This window comes from Anguilla rostrata, unplaced genomic scaffold (assembly GCF_018555375.3).
Source record: "Anguilla rostrata isolate EN2019 unplaced genomic scaffold, ASM1855537v3 scaf1028, whole genome shotgun sequence".
In the NCBI taxonomy this organism is placed as follows: Eukaryota; Metazoa; Chordata; class Actinopteri; order Anguilliformes; family Anguillidae; genus Anguilla; species Anguilla rostrata.
Window position 1 is genome coordinate 1 of NW_026986375.1, and position 18,729 is coordinate 18,729.

The 18,729-nt window shown below is 40.5% G+C and overlaps 1 protein-coding gene across 9 annotated transcripts in view; it reads left to right on the plus strand.

Moving 5' to 3' along the window:
* Positions 1-1,227: 1,227 nt before the first annotated feature.
* LOC135247017 (uncharacterized) overlaps positions 1,228-18,729 on the plus strand; it is a 34,235-nt gene continuing 16,733 nt past the window's right edge. For 4 of the 9 annotated variants that reach the window (XR_010328058.1, XR_010328059.1, XM_064320317.1 and 1 more), the window contains exons 1-5: positions 13,300-13,426; positions 14,593-14,895; positions 15,336-15,596; positions 16,718-17,047; positions 17,346-17,654. Coding sequence is in view for 7 of the 9 variants with exons in the window: in XM_064320317.1 (XP_064176387.1) it covers positions 13,360-13,426; positions 14,593-14,895; positions 15,336-15,596; positions 16,718-17,047; positions 17,346-17,654 (1,270 nt within the window). In the remaining 2 variants the exon portion in view is untranslated. Of the gene's footprint in view, positions 1,294-7,655; positions 7,757-11,277; positions 11,360-11,591; positions 11,884-13,299; positions 13,427-14,592; positions 14,896-15,335; positions 15,597-16,717; positions 17,048-17,345; positions 17,655-18,729 lie in introns of those variants that run through there. The other 5 variants (XM_064320323.1, XM_064320322.1, XM_064320321.1 and 2 more) reach the window with 5 other exon arrangements.

Below are 18,729 nucleotides of genomic sequence, written 5' to 3' on the forward strand. Positions count from 1 at the left end.
AATTCATGAAGCTCAGAATTGCCGGGTAAGGACACTGCCGTTGTACCTTGAGCAAGGTACTTAACCTGCATTGCTTCAGTATATGTCCAAGCTGTATAAATGGATACAATGTAAAGTGCTATGTAAAAGTTGTGTAGTAGCTCTGGATACAGAGGCGTCTGCTAAATACCTGTAATGTAATGTAATGTAATGTGATGAGCAAGTTTGTATGGCGTGATGCAAGGGCTGGGAGTGGCTACTGATGGTGAATGGCCAGACAGACAGGAAAATCAAAAATGTTCTGCCTGTTTATTGCCTGAGACCCGGCAGAATCCCTCAGCAAGCAAGAAAAAATGCCAATCACAATAGCAAATGCTTCTCAGGCAAAATAACAAAATACAGATGCAACAACACACCCAGCACAGTCCATCACACCATTCCCCCTAAGCTCTCTCCTTTAGGCCTGAGCACTTGGAAGACGCACCATTGACTTAATGATCAGGTAGGCCACAGCTGTAGTGACTACAGTACAGCATGATGTGTCCATATCTGTGTGTGGGTACAGTTGCTGCCCCTAGTGGACAGCAGCACCCAGCTCCTTCTTTCAGTGACTGGTGGCGAGTGTGGCTAGGGCAGAGGTGCTTTTCCTTCCTGAGTGCAGTGGGTAGCACTGTCGCCACAGAGCAAGAAAGTTGTGGGTTCAAATCTCGGCTTGGTGTGGGTTTTACGTTCTCCCACGTGTCCCGATGGGTTTCATCTAAGGTACTCCAGTTTCCTCCTACATTCAAGACACCACCAGGTAGGCTGGTGGAGACTCCAGGTATAAAGTAGGTAAAGTGCAGTGAAAGGTGTGTGTGCCGGAGACAGATTGACGACCTGTCCCAGGGTGTATTCCTGCCTCTCATGTTTGCCGCTAGATCGGCTCAGCACCCCGTGAGCCTGTATAAGCGGGTTTAGACCAATGCTATGAGATAATGGATGGACACATGGCTGCACTTACTACAGTGGTTTCTCGTTTAGCCAGTTGTGTCTTCTTAGGACAGTGATGGCTTTTTGAAAACTCTGTCCAGGCCTCTTAAAGTTCTTCACACAGACTCAAAGCATCTCAGTATTGTTTTTGCTTCCCATGCACCCAGCTTGTCCTGCAAATGTGTCTGAGGCAGGGATCCTTCCTCTTTTAGCCATTTCCTGTAAAACATACCCCTGTAAAGACTAGACACACCAGTAAAGTGCTGCATAGGGCATGTGTGGCAATGGTACTGTTGTAAGCCCTGTTATGGATATCAGGATACTATCACAGACTTTCAGCTGAGAGTGAGTCCCTCTTTCCACCTATATCATACTTATATTAATTTATTCATTCATATATAGCCTCAAGCATGGGCGAATGAACCATTCCCCTGGCCTCTGCCGCAGTTACCATAGTAACCACCTCCATTCAAAGTAGCTTTGATGAATAGTTGTACTTCCTGTTTTGAGCCATTTTCCTGTAACGTATACCTGCGTAAAAAGACTAGACACCGATGAAGTGCTGCATAGGGCATAAGCCATGGCAATGGTACTGTTGTGGACCCTGTTGTGGATATCAGATGTCACAGACGATCAGCTGGTGATCCTCTTTCCACCTACTCCTCATATATTAATTTCATTCATTCATTTATTGTATATCAGCTCATAAAAGCGGGCCAAATGAACCATTTCCCCTGGCCTGCCTGCAGTTACCACAGTAATCACCTCTAGTCCAAGTAGCTTTGATAAAATAGTTTGTACTTACAGTTTTAGAGCCATTTCCTGTGATGTATATCATGTTAAAAGGCTGGTACCAGAAAAAGGGCTGTGCAGGGCATCAGCCATGGAAAAGCAGAAAGACTGTAGCATGCTGCATGCAAAACACAACAATGTACAGCACAAGGTAGCCTGCTACATGTAGCAATTAACATGAAAGTCAAATCATGATGAAATAAATAGAAGTATAGACAAACAGGAAAAACTTAAGTATGCAGGTTATTGGTCTAAACACCATCCCATGCATTGTTAGTTTGTCCTTTAGCAGACCTAAATGTACTAGCACAGGGTAGCGTGATGGGCAAGTTTGTATGGTGTGATGCAGGGGCTGGGAGTGGCTACTGATCATGTGGTGAACAGAACTAGGAAAATCAAAAAATGTTCTGCTGTTTGTGCCTATAGGACCCTTGAAATCCTCCACAGCAAACAAGAAAAAAATACCAATCTAGCAATAAGCGCTTCTCAGGCAAAATAATAACAAAACTCAGATGCAACAATTTACACCCAACACAGTCCATCACACCATTCCCTAAGCTCTCTCCTTTAGGCTAGGCACCAGGCCTTTTATTGAAGCCCAATTATCAGGTAATTGTACAGCTGTAGAGACTACAATGCAGCGCTGATGTGTCCGCTAATATCTGTGTGTGGGGCTGGTCACTGCCCCTAGTGGACAGCAGCACCCCAACTCCCTTCCTGGCACCACAGTGGCTAGTGGCAGTGTAAGCTGGGAACTGTGAGGTGCTTTTCCTTCCTGGGTGCAGTGGGTTTCCAAATCTCAACGGTGTAGAGTTTGCATGTTATCCCCATGTCACGTGGGTTTCATCTGGGTCTCAGTTTCCTCCTACAGTCAAAGACATGCAGGTAGGCTGGTTGGAGATTCAAATTGCCCAAAGGTATGAATGTGCAGTGAAAGGTGTGTGTGCCCGGAGACAGATTGTGACCTGTCCAGGGTGTATTCCTGCCTCTCGCCCAATGCACGCTGGGATCGCTCACTTTCCCCATTGACCCTGTATAGCGGGTTTTAGATAGTATAGATAATGGATGGACACATGACTGCACTTATTCTGCTGTTTCTCGTTTAACCAGTTGTGACTTCTTAGGACAGTGATGGCTGCGGCTGTCCAGGCTCTTAGGGTTTATTTGCACACAGACTCAATGCATCTCAGTGTGGTTTTGCTTTCTTGCACCCAGCTTGTCAGGCAATGTGTCAGATGAGGAACTTCACTCATGTTCAGCCATTTCCTGTTAAGTATACCCCTGTAAGACTTGACACCAGTAGAAGGGCTGCATAGAGCATCAGCCATGGTAATGTAGGTACAGTTGTGGACCTATTTGTGGATATCAGGATACTGTCATCTACTTTCTGTACTGAAGGTGAGTCCCTCTTTCTACTCAATCATATATTAATTAATTTATTATTGACAATATATAAAACTCGATAAAAATGCATCAAAATGTACAAAATAACAGAACCTCACAATGGATAAACTGTCAATTCTCTGTACTATAGAAAATAAGTATGGTAAGTCACATGTGAACATGAAAAGAAGACAGTCTTACTATAAAGAGTATGTCAAACTACTACTATATGAAATTGATTCAGACTTTCAGTTTCTAGTAACTATAACACAGTCACATACTGTGTATTTATAAAAAAACACAAATTATTATAAAAATGCAGACCTTTATATAAAAAGTCTTATTTATACTTAGAAAACACTATCACAGACTGCTACTACTATGTTAAATGATCCAGGCTCCTTTTTCTTTTTCTGTATGTTTGTTTTCAGTTTAAGAAGTCAGAGAGGAGGCAAAAGTTTCAATGTTTCAGCCTTACTACCTTTATCAATGAAAGTCCTCACCAGCTACCAAGCAGTTACACATGATGATAATTTGTGATAGTGTGATTGATAATCTTATTAAAAGCAGTATCATTGCTGTATATGCAAATTCAAGACATAGTATCCTAACTTTGTCATTAAGCCAGATTTACAATCATTTGCACTATGTAATCCATGTCTTTCAGTGGTAAAATTCACCTTACTGAACCCGTGTTCAGCAGTTGTCTACGACCATGAAATGCACTTCTTTTGTATGTCGCTTTGGATAAAAGCATCATTGTTGAGTAAAATATAGCTGAAATTTTCATTACAGCTATAGGGACTACATTTTAATCTCTATTTATAAATATGTATCATCGTCCAGGCTAACCTATAGTTGCTTTAATGAACCTTTAATTCTCCTGCTGAAAAACAACATTGTACATGTTTGATACTTAGTTATTAGATCTCTAGTATTTGGTATGTTCTCTTTCTACGGTATTGGTAGGTGGCTTTTTCCTTTCTGGGGAGGGACAGGGGTCTCTCTACGGCCCTGCACTGGTTAGCGGGACAGAATTCATCTGGAGTGGGCGTCACATGATGGAAGCTATGGCAGCTCGGATAGTAACTATACCTTCCGACGGGAAGGTTAAATGGAATTTGTCTATTAATAGACAAGGGAAGTATGACATTGTTCTGCAACCAAAGTTACAAAATGCAGGAATTTTTACTTTCATTCAAACTAAACCAGAGAAAGTAAACTTGTCCCAATTTGAAGTGTTCGCTGTAAAAGGTAAATTCAGGTTTTGATGCATTTTATAAATTATATTAATAATAAGATGAGACAGTATCTCTTTCATACTATGTGCAAAAATATATAACACAAAGTTCAAGTTATGTCTTGTATTTTATTTCAAAAAAGTTTAATCTGAAATTAGATTTAACTAATATGCATGTAAAGCTGCACAGTAAAAATGTTAAGTGTTAAATAACCACTTAGAGAGTGAAGAATTGTCAATTTCTGAGCACATAGCACAAAAACCAAGGTGGAAAATTTCATTCCACGGTTATGTTTTCTCTTCCACCTCTCCATAAAATTCCCAACAATTCCCAGACCTGGAGGGATGTATATTTCTTTAAATTTGATGGCATGTTTTAGATACTTAACCCACAATGATTTGATGAGTTCACAAGGTTCTCTAAATCAATTGCTCCTTTTGCTCCTGCAGTGAAACCATCTCACTGGTCCAATGTGTAAAGAAGGTCTGATGTGAACATGAGCTGTAGTATCACACCTTCCAGATTCAACTACACTGGACTGGGAAAGGACAGAGAACCTACTGCTAACACAGCGCTGATCTACAACACTGCCCACATCATCATCACAGTGCTGACCGATACAGTGAGGGAATGTATAGCTGCACTCAGATGGGCGAGGCTTACTTATTTTCAGCATTCCCAGGACACTTCAAGTTGAAAATGGTATGTTACTATGGATACCTGTTTTTCACTAAGATTGTTACAAAAAAGCATCCTGAGCTTTAACAGCACAAGCAACCCTGTGACTGTGAAGCATGATTCATTAAGAGTAAAGATAAATCAAGTAATAAGCCATAGTCATCATGAGACTCCAGTACAATAGATGCGTGGTGCAGATTATTCTAAATGAAATCTTGGGCCTCCATATTTTACAAAAGGCTTTTGGAGTACTTTTCACAGTTTAACACAGTTTAAAAATCATGGGGCTGTCAAAGGTTTAACACATTTTTCAAAACTACAATTTTTGCGTGTCAGACTATCAAGTCAACGTTCACAAAAACTGTTTGGGTGAGTGTTTGTGGACATGCCTGCATGCCAAGGCTGCATATGAGACGTGTTCTTTGACTCAGCTAATGTGACTGTAGGCTGGGAGTGAAAACAAGCAGGCTGGGGCACCGTGTTGGGGTTGGCTGTATAGTAATGGGGGATTCAGAATTAGGGTGGGAATTGGATATGCTCAGCCCCATGTTTGGTGGCAAATTATTTTTGAAGGATAAAAAAAAATAATGTATTTTAAATTCTGAATAAAATGTACATGTATAGTATTTTAAACATTTTAATGCTGAAATTTCTACAAACAAGGCATGTCTGTTTCCATCTGAGACAATGGTAGTGCACAACAACCAGAATGGAGTAAATAAGGGACAAAATTTAAAGTAGAGGCTACCATACAGTAGGAATGTCTCACCCATTAAATACAAATGACAGTTACTGTTGATGCTAATACACTGTGATTTTCTCTTTTAAGAAAAAAACTATAAAATATACTTACTGTATAGGCCATGTATGTTTTGATCACACTAAAGATTCATAATAGCTCCCTATAATAGATTTCATGGTGGGAGGTGAAGTCACGTATTATAGGCTATTCTGTAATGGGGTCTGAGTTCTCCTGTTCCACCCACTCTACTTAGCAGGTTTCATTTTATTCATCTTTCTATTTGTTATCACTACCTGTAGCAATCAACATGTGCTGACTGTGCAGACAAGACATTCTAACCACAGCTTTATTCCTCAAGGTACCGGGCGTTTCTGTACAGAGGAGTTTGAACGCAGTGAGGTGGTGCAATCTGCCGTTCTCAGAATCATACGGAACAGCGTTTTGGCAACGGCGCCATTGTCTGGAAAAAAATACAATCCGTGGGCCTCACCCCCATAGATACAGAATGCTTCGTTTTCACGGAGGTAGATAAGCGAGATTCTCAACTGAGGGCTATGATGAATCAAATTTTCCCTCTGAGAATCTCACCAGTGAAGTTGGAGACACCCGGAATGTACTTCTGTTCCCTGAACACTACCTGATGGCCTCGTAACTCTGGTAACTGTTCAGGTAAGTCGCACTTCAGGTTTCTATAATTTACAGAGTGAATAATAAAATTTAAACAGGGCGCAAATTTAAGGGTAGCTTTATTTTTTGCACTTTTTACAATATTGTGTCATATAATGTAACTGCAGTCAAGGGCTAACAGTAACCAACAGAAGTGCTGATTCCAAGTAATAAAGGTTGTGTACCTTTCAGAAACTCCATGACTAATAATGGATGCAATCTGAATAAAAGAAAAATTCTGAAAATCAAACAAATAAATAAAGAATCCATGTGCATGTGCTCTCTCAGTCTCAGCAGTGCCCCCTGGTGGCCTGTCCAGGAATCTGTCAGTTGTGCTTAACTGTGAGATATCACAGGTGATCGGCTCTGTGACCCTGGCCTGGCTCCGGATGAAGGGGGCAGGGAACTCGTTAAAACAGGAGGTCTGATGAGGGCACCCAAAAAGATGTCAGTTCACCCTGCCCATTCTGAGTGAGACCAGCTGCACGGGCCCCTTGTGCGGTGTTCACAGGGGACAGTCAGGCACAGGTCCCGCACCTCCCTGCCAGCACCCATCACTGAACCTGAAGGGCCAAAGCCGGGTACACTCTACCCGGCACGGGTTTTCCCCATCACAACAGGGAGACACTTAACCATAGGTTATAGTCAAATTTAAAGTCTTACCTGCATAAAAGCCAGTCTAACAATCAATCTATAAAAACCATTGTGGGTACATTCTCTCTGTCTTTTCCCCCAAAATATGCATATGCCTCCAACCACCCCTATGTGAGCTCACTTGAAGGATAGTTCATATTTTTAATGTCCACTGGTTCCACCACAAATTATGTAATAAATCGGGACATGTTGGGCTCAAGCCCTCAATTTGAGTACGTAAAAAATGTGAACTATTCCTTTAAGCTTAAATAAACTCAACAAAAAAAATACAAAGTCTTAAGATCTTTAAATCAGAAGTTTCAATAAGATAATAATTGAATTGAAACTGAAAATGGATTACATAAGACACATTTAATCTGAGAGCAGACTACATCAGAACATTTAATCTGAGAGCAGACCCCTCGACACATTGAATCTGATAACGACCACATCAGACACATTGAATCTGAGAGCAGACTACATCAGACACATTGATTCTGATAACAGGCTACATCAGACACATTGAATCTGATAACGGGGTACACCAGACCAGTAACCAATGTTCTCTCAAACAGGATGGAGCACTGAGACAGTGGGCAGGGTGGTGATTTTAGTGCTGGCCACCCCGGGGAGCTAAAGGTTCTTATGTGGTACTGCAGGAGACGCCCAGCAAGTAAGCAGACTAGCACTGGGACACAATAGCCGTGCTATTGTGCTGTTTCCCGTTTTGAATGAAGACAGGGGCGATACTAAAACCAAATGTTAAAAGTATCAATTCAGGAAATTCACAAGATCAAAATAAGCACCTTCAAAAGCGAGATCGGAAGACGAACTTTGTCTTGTCCAGTTTTATGTTTGTTTCTATACCAAATATTTATGAGTAATTTTAAAATAACCCGTGTCTACTTCCTTTTGAAAGATTCTCTGACTCACTGTTATTTATCAAAGTCTTCAATTTAATGTAAATATATATATATATATATATATATATATATATATATATATATATACATATATATATATAAATATTTTTTATTTTTATTTTTAATTTGTATTTGCTTTTTAAAAAGGGGATTTTCACGAAAAAAACCCTTTTCAGAATATGGGCCTGAACCTAACGTCTGTATATTACTAAGTACATTGCTGCTCTGGAAAAAAAAGAGAAAAAAACAGTTTTATTTTAGATTGCTGCCAATTCATGTAGTTTTTTACCTTTCTATAATTGTTTTTTAATGTTTGGTATCTGTATAATTCCTGGTTGTTTTTAAATCTTTTTGAGCTTTTGTTAGTTTATTTTTCTTGGTGAAATGCTCCATACCCTATCAAAATAAAGCATCTTACTCATTTTGTCTGTTTTTCTGCTACGCTTTTGTTTGTTAAATGAACTGCAAACAGAAATATCCAGACGTTAATAACATTCGCTCACTGGCCAAAAGTATGTGGACATGTGACTTCCATTTTCTCATCCAAAATTATGCACATTAATAGGAAGTTGGTCCACCCTTTGGTGCTATAACATCCTCCAATCTTCTGGGAAGGCTTTTTACTAGATGTTGGAGCATTGCTGCAGGGATTTGCTTCCATTCAGCCAAAAGAGCATTAATGAAGTCAGGCACTGATTGGGCGATTGGGCCTGGCTCGCAGTTGGCTTTCCAATTGATCTAAAAGGTGTTGGGTAGGGTTGAGGTCAGGACTCTGTGCAGGCCAGTCAAGTTCTTCCACACCGTTCTCTACAAAACCATTTCTATATGGACCTCAGTGTGTGCCTGGGAGCATTGTCATGCTGAAACAGGAAAGGGCCTTCCCCAAACCGTTGGGGAAACATGGAATCGTCTAGAATGTGATTGTATGCTGGGCTGCCCTGAACCATGAAAACCAAACTCCGGAGTGTCCAGATACTTTTGGTCATGTAGTGTATCGGACGGAGTGTAGGACGGAGTGTGGCACAGTGGGTAAGGAACTGCGCTTGTAACCGAAAGGTCGGGTAAGGACACTGCCGTTGTACCCTTGAGCAAGGTACTTAACCTGCATTGCTTCAGTATATATATCCAGCTGTATAAATGGATACAATGTAAAATGCTATGTAAAAAGTTGTGTAAGTCGCTCTGGATAAGAGCGTCTGCTAAATGCCTGTAATGTAATGTAATGTATCATAGAAAACCATCCTGCATGAGTGAAAATGTTACAATGGCATTACTCAGTTCTCAATAACTCACCAGCAAAACACAGTAATATAGTAATATACTGTACCGCTGTCTATTTGTGATTCAAGGACGGATGTCAAAATAACATATCATAGGAATCCTGGGTCCTCCCCTGATTGACAGTGTGACTGACCAATAACATGTTAGAGGACCACCATCAACTCCCAAAGGACCAAGATTAAAACTGCTGAGTGGAAGAAACAGGCTTAACAGAAATACCATTGCATGGGAATGTTTGAACCCAATAGTGATATGTAATGGGGTGCTGCTGCCCAAAATCAATGAGACACTGTTAGTGATTCTGTACCAGACGAGAATCACAGCGAGTTAACACTGCACTCTATGTGCCTTACATACATCTCTTTGATCTTCACTTCATATCACAATCCAACTGAAATATAATTAAAAGAAGACCAGATCAAATCCTAGTATATGGCTGGACCTAACACACTTCATCTAGCTGACCAATGGTGTAACGTCATAACTCGAGATACCAATGGTGTAACTTGATCACTCACTCAGTCACAGACATTCACGTTTGTAGGGCTGGCCCCGCTGTTGCGGTCCAGCCAAAAATGTTAAATTTGGACTAAACAATTCGGCAACCAAAAGGTACTAAAGTTTTTGTTTTGTTTTTTGTCTTATTTGTGAACATTTCACTCCAAATAAATATTAAAATACTGTATCAAGTTTGGGAACAAATAAAAGACCATTTATAACCTGAACTAAAGGTGTTAAATGCCACAAGACACTACTGACATATCCAGAAAGTTTGTGCAGAATGTTCCAGAATACAGCTGTGACAAGTTCAGTGTGTAGCTGAAGGGTGAACCAGCGCATTTTGTAAGTACAAAGTCCCACGGTTTATTAATAAATGTGAATGCAGAGTCTCTAAAAGCGCTTTTCCTTTCTGAAACAGTGCAGTCCCCACCTTACTGCGGACCTGGATGAGCTATTAGTAGATTTCCCTTTAACGGGTGTAAGATCACAAATATGTGACTAGAATGTTCATCACTGAACAGCCTAGTGATGATGTAATGATCACCTCTGGCAGTTGAAAGCAATGGAGTTTTTATTTATTTATTTATTTTACAAAGGTAGTGAGAACAGGAGGACCTGACTATTTAGAATTGTATAAACAAGACACATGACTGCAATTTTCTCAGTATTTTCCCATCTCAGCCTGTTGTGATTTCTTAGGACATAGCAATGGTGACGGCTATTTGGCCTTCTGTCCAAACTCTTAAGGGTTTATTTGCACACAGACTCAAGGCATCTCAGTGTGGTTTTGCTTGCTTGCACCCAGCTTGTCAGGCTGTTTATTGCCTATAGGACCCAGCAGAATCCTCCAGCAAACAAGAAAAAATGCCAATCTGGCAACCAAACCCTTCTCAGGTAAAATAATAACAAAACTCAGATCCATCAATTTACACCCAACACAGTCCATCACACCACTCCCCCTAAGCTCTCTCCTTAGGCCTGAGCACCAGGCCTTTTATTAGATCAGGTAATAGGCCACAGCTGTAGTGACTACAATACAGAACAGCTGTGGGCTATACCTGTGTGGGGCTGGTGCTGCCCCCTAGTGGACAGCAGCACAGCAACTCCCTTCCTGGCACCACAGTGGCAAGTGGCAGTGTGGCTAGAACTGTGAGGTGCTTTTTCTTTTTGAAACTATACAGTACCCACTTTTTCCCAGATCTGTTTGAGCTAATATTTGTGATTAGAATGTTTGTACCTGAACATTGTAATGCCAACAATTACTGCTGGCTATCAAAAGTAATGGAGTTCTAGATCATTGACTCAGAACTTTGAAGAAACATTCCAAAAAACCTACCCTTCAAAGAGTTTTCCTTTTTCAAAGGTAATGTGCGGAGGTGGGCCTGGCCATTTAGAATTTTATAAACAAGACACCGTGGTGTAGTGGGTAGCACTGTTGCCACACTGCAAGAAGGTTGTGGGTTCAAACCTTGGCTTGGGGCCTTTCTGTGTGGAGTTTGAACGTTCTCCCCGTGTCCACATGGGTTTCATCTGGGTACTCCAGGTTCCTCCCACAGTCCAAAGACATGCAGGTACGCCAACTGGAGACTTCAAATTGCCCATAAGTAAGAGTGTGAGTGAACGGTGTGTGTGCCCGGAGACAGATTGGCGACCTGTCCAGGGTGTATTCCTGCCTCTCGCCCAATGCACGCTGGGATCGGCTCCAGCACCCCCCGTGACCCTGTATAGCGGGTTTAGATAATGGTATAGATAATGGATGGACACATGGCTGCACTTACTACAGTGGTTTTCTCGTTTAGCCAGTTGTGACTTCTTAGGACAGTGATGGCTTTTTGGGTTTCTGTCCAGGCTCTTAAGGGTTTATTTGCACACAGACTCAATGCATTTCAGTGTGGTTTTGCCTGCTTGCACCCACTTGTCAGTCAATGTGTCAGATGAGGAACGTCCTCTATGTTCAGCCATTTCCTGTAAAGTATACCTCGTAAAAAGACTAGACACCAGTAAGAAGTACTGCATAGGGAATATGCCATGGCAATGGTACTGTTGTGGACCCGGTTGTGGATGTCAGGATACTGTCGCAGACTTTCAGCTGAGAGTGAGTCCCTCTTTCCACCTATATCATATATTAATTCATTCATTCATATACGAAGCTCATTAAAATGGGCCGAATGAACCATTTCCCCCTGGCCTCTGCCTGCAGTCACCACAGTAATCACACCTCTATTCCAAAAAAGCTTTGATAAAATAGTTTGTACTTCCTGTTTTTTTGAGCCATTTCCTGTGATGTATACCATGTGAAAAGGCTGGACACCAGTAAAAAGGGCTGTGCAGGGCATCAGCCATGGCAATGGTGACTGCCACACACAGAAAAGCTGAGAAAAGACTGTAGCATGCTGCATGCAAACACAGCAACATACAGCACATGGAAGCCTGCTACATGTAGCAATCAACATGAAAGTCAAATCATGATGAAATATATAGAAGTACTAGATAAACAGGAAAAACTTAAGTATGCGGGGTACTGGTCTAAACACCATGCATGCATTGTTGGTTGTTAGTTGGTTGTCCTTTAGCCATGACCTAAGTGTACTGGCAAAGGAGTGACGTGATGGGCAAGTTTGTGTGGTGTGATGCAGGGCTGAGAGTTGCTACTGATCATGTGGCGAACAGACAGGAAAATCAAAAATGTTCTGCTGTTTATTGCCTATAGGACACAGCAGAATCCTCCAGCAAACAAGAAAAAATGCCAATCTGGCAACCAAACCCTTCTCAGGTGAAATAATAACAAAACTCAGATGCATCAATTTACACCCAACACAGTCCATCACACCACTCCCCCTAAGCTCTCTCCTTTAGGCCTGAGCACCAGGCCTTTTATTAGGCCCAATGATCAGGTAATAGGCCACTGCTCTAGTGATTACAATACAGAACAGCTGTGTCTATACCTGTGTGTGGGGCTTGTGCTGCCCCCTAGTGGACAGCAGCACCGCAACTCCCTTCCTGCACTGTTGCCGCACAGCAAGAAGGTTGTGGGTTCAAATCTCGGCTTGGTGTGAAGTTTGCATGTTCTCCCTGTGTCCACGTGGGTTTCATCTGGGTACTCTAGTTTCCTCCTACAGTCCAAAGACATGCAGGTAGGCCAGTTGGAGACTCCGAAGTGCCCATAGGTATGAGCGTGGGAGTGAAAGGTGTGTGTGCCCAGAGACAGATTGGCAACCTGTCCAGGGTGTATTCCTGCCTCTCGCCCAATGCACGCTGGGATCGGCTCCAGCACCCCCAGTGACCCTGTATAGCGGGTATAGATAATGGTATATATAATGGATGGACACATGGCTGCACTTACTACAGTGGTTTCCTAGTTTAGCCAGTTGTGACTTCTTAGGACAGTGACGGCTTTTGGCTTTCTGTCAATGCAGACTCAATGCATTTTAGTGTGGTTTTGCTTGCTCGCACCCAGCTTGTCTGGCAATGTGCCAGATGAGGTCTTTCCTCTTTGTTAGCCATTTCCTGTAAAGCATACCCCTGTAAAAAGGCTAGACACCAGTAAGAAGTGCTGCATAGGGCATCAGCCATGGAAATGGTACTGTTGTGGACCCTGTTATGGATATCAGGATACTATCAAAGACTTTCAGCTGAGAGTGAGTCCCTCTTTCCACCTATATCATATATTAATGAATTAATTTATTTATTTATATTTAAAGCTCATAAAAATACAGCCAAATGTACTAAAATAGAACAACATTGAAATGGGCAAATTGTCCATTCATTGTACTATAGAAGAGTAAAGTATAATACATTCACATAATAGAACATGGAAAAAGACAGTTTTACTATAACAGAAGGAGTATCACAGAGACTGCTACTACTATATAAATTGATTCAGACTTTTTTTTTCAGTTCAATATTCAAGAGGACGTAACTATAGTATAGTCACATACTGTAGTAGCACATGGAACCTATAGTATAAAAATGCATACATTTAAATAAAAACAGTCTTATTTATAACAGAAGGACTAGCACACAGACTGCTACTATGATATTAAATGATCCAGACTCTTTTTTCTTTTTTGTATTTTTGTTCTCAATTTAAAGTTCAAGATGAGGTAAACTGTTTCAGCATATTAACTTTATCAGTGAAATGGCTTTATATTCCAATGCCAAGCAGTTACACATAGTACTATTCAAATATGAAATTCTATTATGAAATTATTAATGATAGTGTGATTGATATTCTTATTAAAGAAGTATACATGCTGTAATACATACATCAAATTCAAGACATAGTATCGTAACTTTATTATTAAGCCAGATTTACAATCACTCCATACTCTATCTACAACATTCCATGTATTTCACTGGTAAAATTCATGAAACACAAATATTGTCAGAATCTAAAAATGTTCATTTCTGATTACGAGTGAGGCAAACAGTTCTAATTTCTGTTTTGCCTACTTCCTCTAGTAGGCTACTACAGGATGTTGAAAAGAAAAAAATAACTTTGCTATATGCTACAACCACTGTGAGGACAGAAAAAAAGTAATGATCTAGATCTTGGGTCTGAAAGTATGACTATAATCGGTACAAACAATACTTTTCCATTCTAGAGTAAAATATAGCTCAAATATTAATTACAGCTATAGGGATTACATTTTAATCTCTATTTATAAATATCTATCATCCTCCAGGCTAACCAGTCGTTAAATTTTAATGAACAAAACTGAAATTTCCCTCCATACTGAAACACAACATTATCATGTTTTGTGCTCAGTTGGATCTCTGTATTTAGTATGTTCTCTTTCTGCAGTGTTGGTACAGTACAAATACTTCCTTTCTGGGGAGGGACAGGGGGTCTCTCTACAAGCCCCTGCTGAGACCAACGGGACAGAATTCATCTGGGAGTGGACGTCACATGATGGAAGCTACGCAAACGCTCGGATAATAACTATACCTTCCGATGGGAAGGTTAAATGGAATTTGTCTATTACAAGACAAGGGAAGTATGACATTGTTCTGCAACCAAAGTTACAAGATGCAGGGGTTTTTACTTTAATTCAAACTAAACCAGAAAAAGTAAAAGTGTCCCAGTTTGAAGTGTTCGCTGTAAAAGGTAAATTCAGGCTTTGATGCATTTTATAAATTATATTATTAATAAGATGAGACAGTATCTCTTTCATACTATGTGCAAAAATATATAACACAAAGTTCAAGTTATGTCTTGTATTTTACTGTCAAAAAAGTTTAATCTGAAATTAGATTTAACGAATGTGCATGTAAAGCTGCACAGTAAAATGTTAAGTGTTAAATAACCTCTTAGAGAGTGAAGAATTGTCCATTTCTGAGTACATAGCACAAAAAACCAAGGTGGAAAATTTCATTTCACGGTTATGTTTTCTTTTCCACCTCTCCATAGAATTACCAACAATTCCCAGACCTGGAGGGCTGTATATTTCTTTAAAATTGATGGCTTGTTTTTAGATGTAACCCACACAATGATTTTATTAAAAGGTTCACAAGCTTCTCTAAATCAATTGCTCTTTGCTCCTGCAGTGAAACCATCTCGCTGGTCCAGTGTAAAAGAAGGTTCTGATGTGATCAGGAGCTGTGAAGTATCACACCTTCCAGATTCAGCTACACTGGACTGGGAAAGGGACAGAGAACCTACTGCTAACACAACGCTGATCTACAACAACACTGCCCACATCATCATCCACAGTGCTGACCGATACAGTGAGGGAACGTATAACTGCACACTCAGATGGAACGGAGCACTTATTTTCAGCATTCCCAGGACACTTCAAGTCTACAAGGGTATGTTACTATGGATACGGTTTTCACTGGAGCATTTACAAAAGCATTCTGAGCATTTAACCTTTTTCATAAGCAACCCTGTGACTGTGAAGCACTTCATTCATTAAGAGTAAAAATAAATCCAAGTAATATCGCCATAGTCATCTTAAGACTCCAGTACAATAGATGCGTGATTGCAGATTATTCTAAATAGGAAAGTTTTTCAGAAGTACTTTTCACAGTTTAACACAGTTTAAAAATCAGGGCTGTCAAAGGTTTAACACATTTTTAAAAACTACAATTGTTGCGTGTCAGACTACCAAGTCAAAGTTCACAAAAACTGTTGGGGTGAGTGTTTGTGGACTGCATGCCAAAACCGCATATGAGACGTGTTCCTTTGACTCAGCTAATGTGAGCTGTAGGCTGGGGAGTGAAAACAAGCAGGTTGGAGACACCATGTGTGAGGGATTGAGCGGCTGTATAGCAATGGGGTATTCAGAATTAGGGTGGAAAATGAGATATACTCAGACCCATGTTTGGTGGCAAATTATTTTTGAAGGACAAAAAAAGAAAAAAAAATGTAACTATTTTAACTATATTTAAATGTTTAGTATTTTAACATTTTAATGCTGAAAAACGTTGCTCTGGATAAGAGCGTCTGTAAATGCCTGTAATGTAATGTAATGAAATGTCTACAAACAAGGCATGCCTGTTTCCATCTGAGGCAATGGTAGTGCACAAAAAACAGAATGGAGTAAATAAGGGACAAAATGTAAAGTAGAGGCTACCATACTGTAGTCATGCCTCACGCATTAAATACAAATGACAGTTACTGTTGATGCTAATATACTGTGATTTTTTCTTTTAAGAAAAAAACTATAAAATATACTTACTGTATAGGCCATGCATGTTTTGATCACACTAACGATTCATAATAGCTCCCTATAATAGATTTCATGGTGGGAGGTGGGGTATTTATTATAGGCTATTCTGTAATGAGGCCTGAGTTTTCCTCTTCCACTAACTCTGTGTGAGTTCACTGACTTTCACATTTCTTTTTCTATTTGTTGCTCACTATCTAAAGCAGTAGCATATGTGCTGACTGTGCAGACAGGCATTCTAACCACAGCTTTATTCCTCAGGTACATATGACACACATCACACTCTGTACAGAGGGAGTTTGAGCAGCAGTGAGGTGGTGCTAATCTGCCGTTCTCCAGCCTCATACGGAACAGCGTATTGGCAATGGGAGCCATCGTCTAAGACAAATGCAATCATTGTGGCCTCAGCTGATATATATGAGAATGCTTCGATTTCCATGGAGATAGATAAAGAGAGATTCTCATCTGAGCGCTATGATGGATATAATTTCCCTCTGAGAATCTCACCAGTGAAGTTTGGAGACAGTGGAAGGTACTTCTGTTATTTTGAACACTGGCTGATGGCCACAGTAACGCTGGTAACTGTTCAGGGTAAGTCTGCACTTCAGGTTTCTATAATTTACAAGACTGAATAAATAATAGAAAACTTAAACATGACGCTAATTAAGGTAGCTTTATTTCTTGCACTTTTTACAATATTGTGTCATATAATGTAACTGCAGTCAAGGGCTAACAGTAACCAACAGAAGTGCTGATTCCAAGTAATAAAGGTTGTGTACCTTTCAGAAACTCCATGACTAATAATGGATGCTATCTGAATAAAAAAATTTTTTTTCTGAAAAATAAATAAATAAATAAATAAATGATCCATGAACATGTGCTCTCTCAGTCTCAGCAGTGTCCCCTGGTGGCCTGTCCAGGAATCAGTCAGTTGTGCTGAACTGTGAGATATCACAGGTGATCGGCTCTGTGACCCTGGCCTGGCTCCGGATGAAGGGGGGCAGGGGGGAGCTCGTAAAACAGGAGGTCCTGAGTGAGGGGCACCCAAAAAAGATGCTCAGTCTCACCCTTCCCATTCTGAGTAGAGACCAGCTGCACTGGGCCTGTGCGGTGTTCACAGAGAGCATGCTCAGAGCACAGGTCCCCCTGCGCCTCACACTGCCAGCACCCATCACTGAGCCTGAAGAGCCAAAGCCAGGTACTAACCTCCTACCACAGGCACAGGATTCATTACAACTCAGTAGGAGACATTAAGCCACCTAGTCTCTGTAGTAAAATGTTTCACAAGCATTCAAGCTAGTCTAACAATCAATCCATAAGAAACCATTGGGAGTCACATGTCCCCCTGTCTCCTTCTTAACCTATGCATATGCCTTCAACCACATCCCTATGAGCTCACTTAAGGCTTATAAGTCATTCAAACCACAATGAGAGAGAATCAGAATCCAAAGATTATAATGGGGACTGAATCCAGACCATACCACTGAATAATAATGCTTCTGTCTCTCCTGTGTCCTAGTGTTTGAGAATATGACCGTTCGCTTATCACACATTTGATATCTGAATAGTGTTGCTCTATGTGATAGCTTACAGCTTCAAATAAGTAATTAATGCCAATGTAACTTTCTGACCCATCTTTTCAAACTTTCCCAATGGTTTATGTCAGAAATACTTGGGATCAAGGTTTGGAACTGTCAAGTCTTCTGTATCTGAACAATTTAGCATTATATTTAAAGTGTTACATTTTTAAGGTGCCATGGTTGGAATTTTAGAATTTTCTATTTTCCTTGCATAAAATATGCACTAGTCTCACATAATTAATGAATGTAAATTTGAAATACAGCTAAATAAGAAAGAAATAATTTTTTAATGAGTTAAATATTCTCCCTGTTCTGAGCTCCCTAGTTAAGTTTCCTTCTTTTGTGCCAACACAGATAATGGGAGGATGCTGGTGATCGGTTTGGCCTGTACTGCTGCTGTGTGTGTTGGAGTGCTGTTGCTGTTGTTTCTGTTGTTTCGGCGTCTGAAAACAGCAGCGGGTAAGAGCTCTTCACTCTGTTCCGAGTTCACTGTTGTCTGACAGAGCTTTCTAGATCACTTCCACAGCTTTCTAGAGCATTCACACTAAAACAATATCTCTTATATGGTACGGCTTTGTCATATTTCAGACTCACTCATTCTTTGCAAGTTGCAAACAGAGGGCCCAATGTGAAAAGAACAGTTCTAAACTTGTTGCAAAGCTGCAAATGGAATTGATTTGATTGATTTGAAAA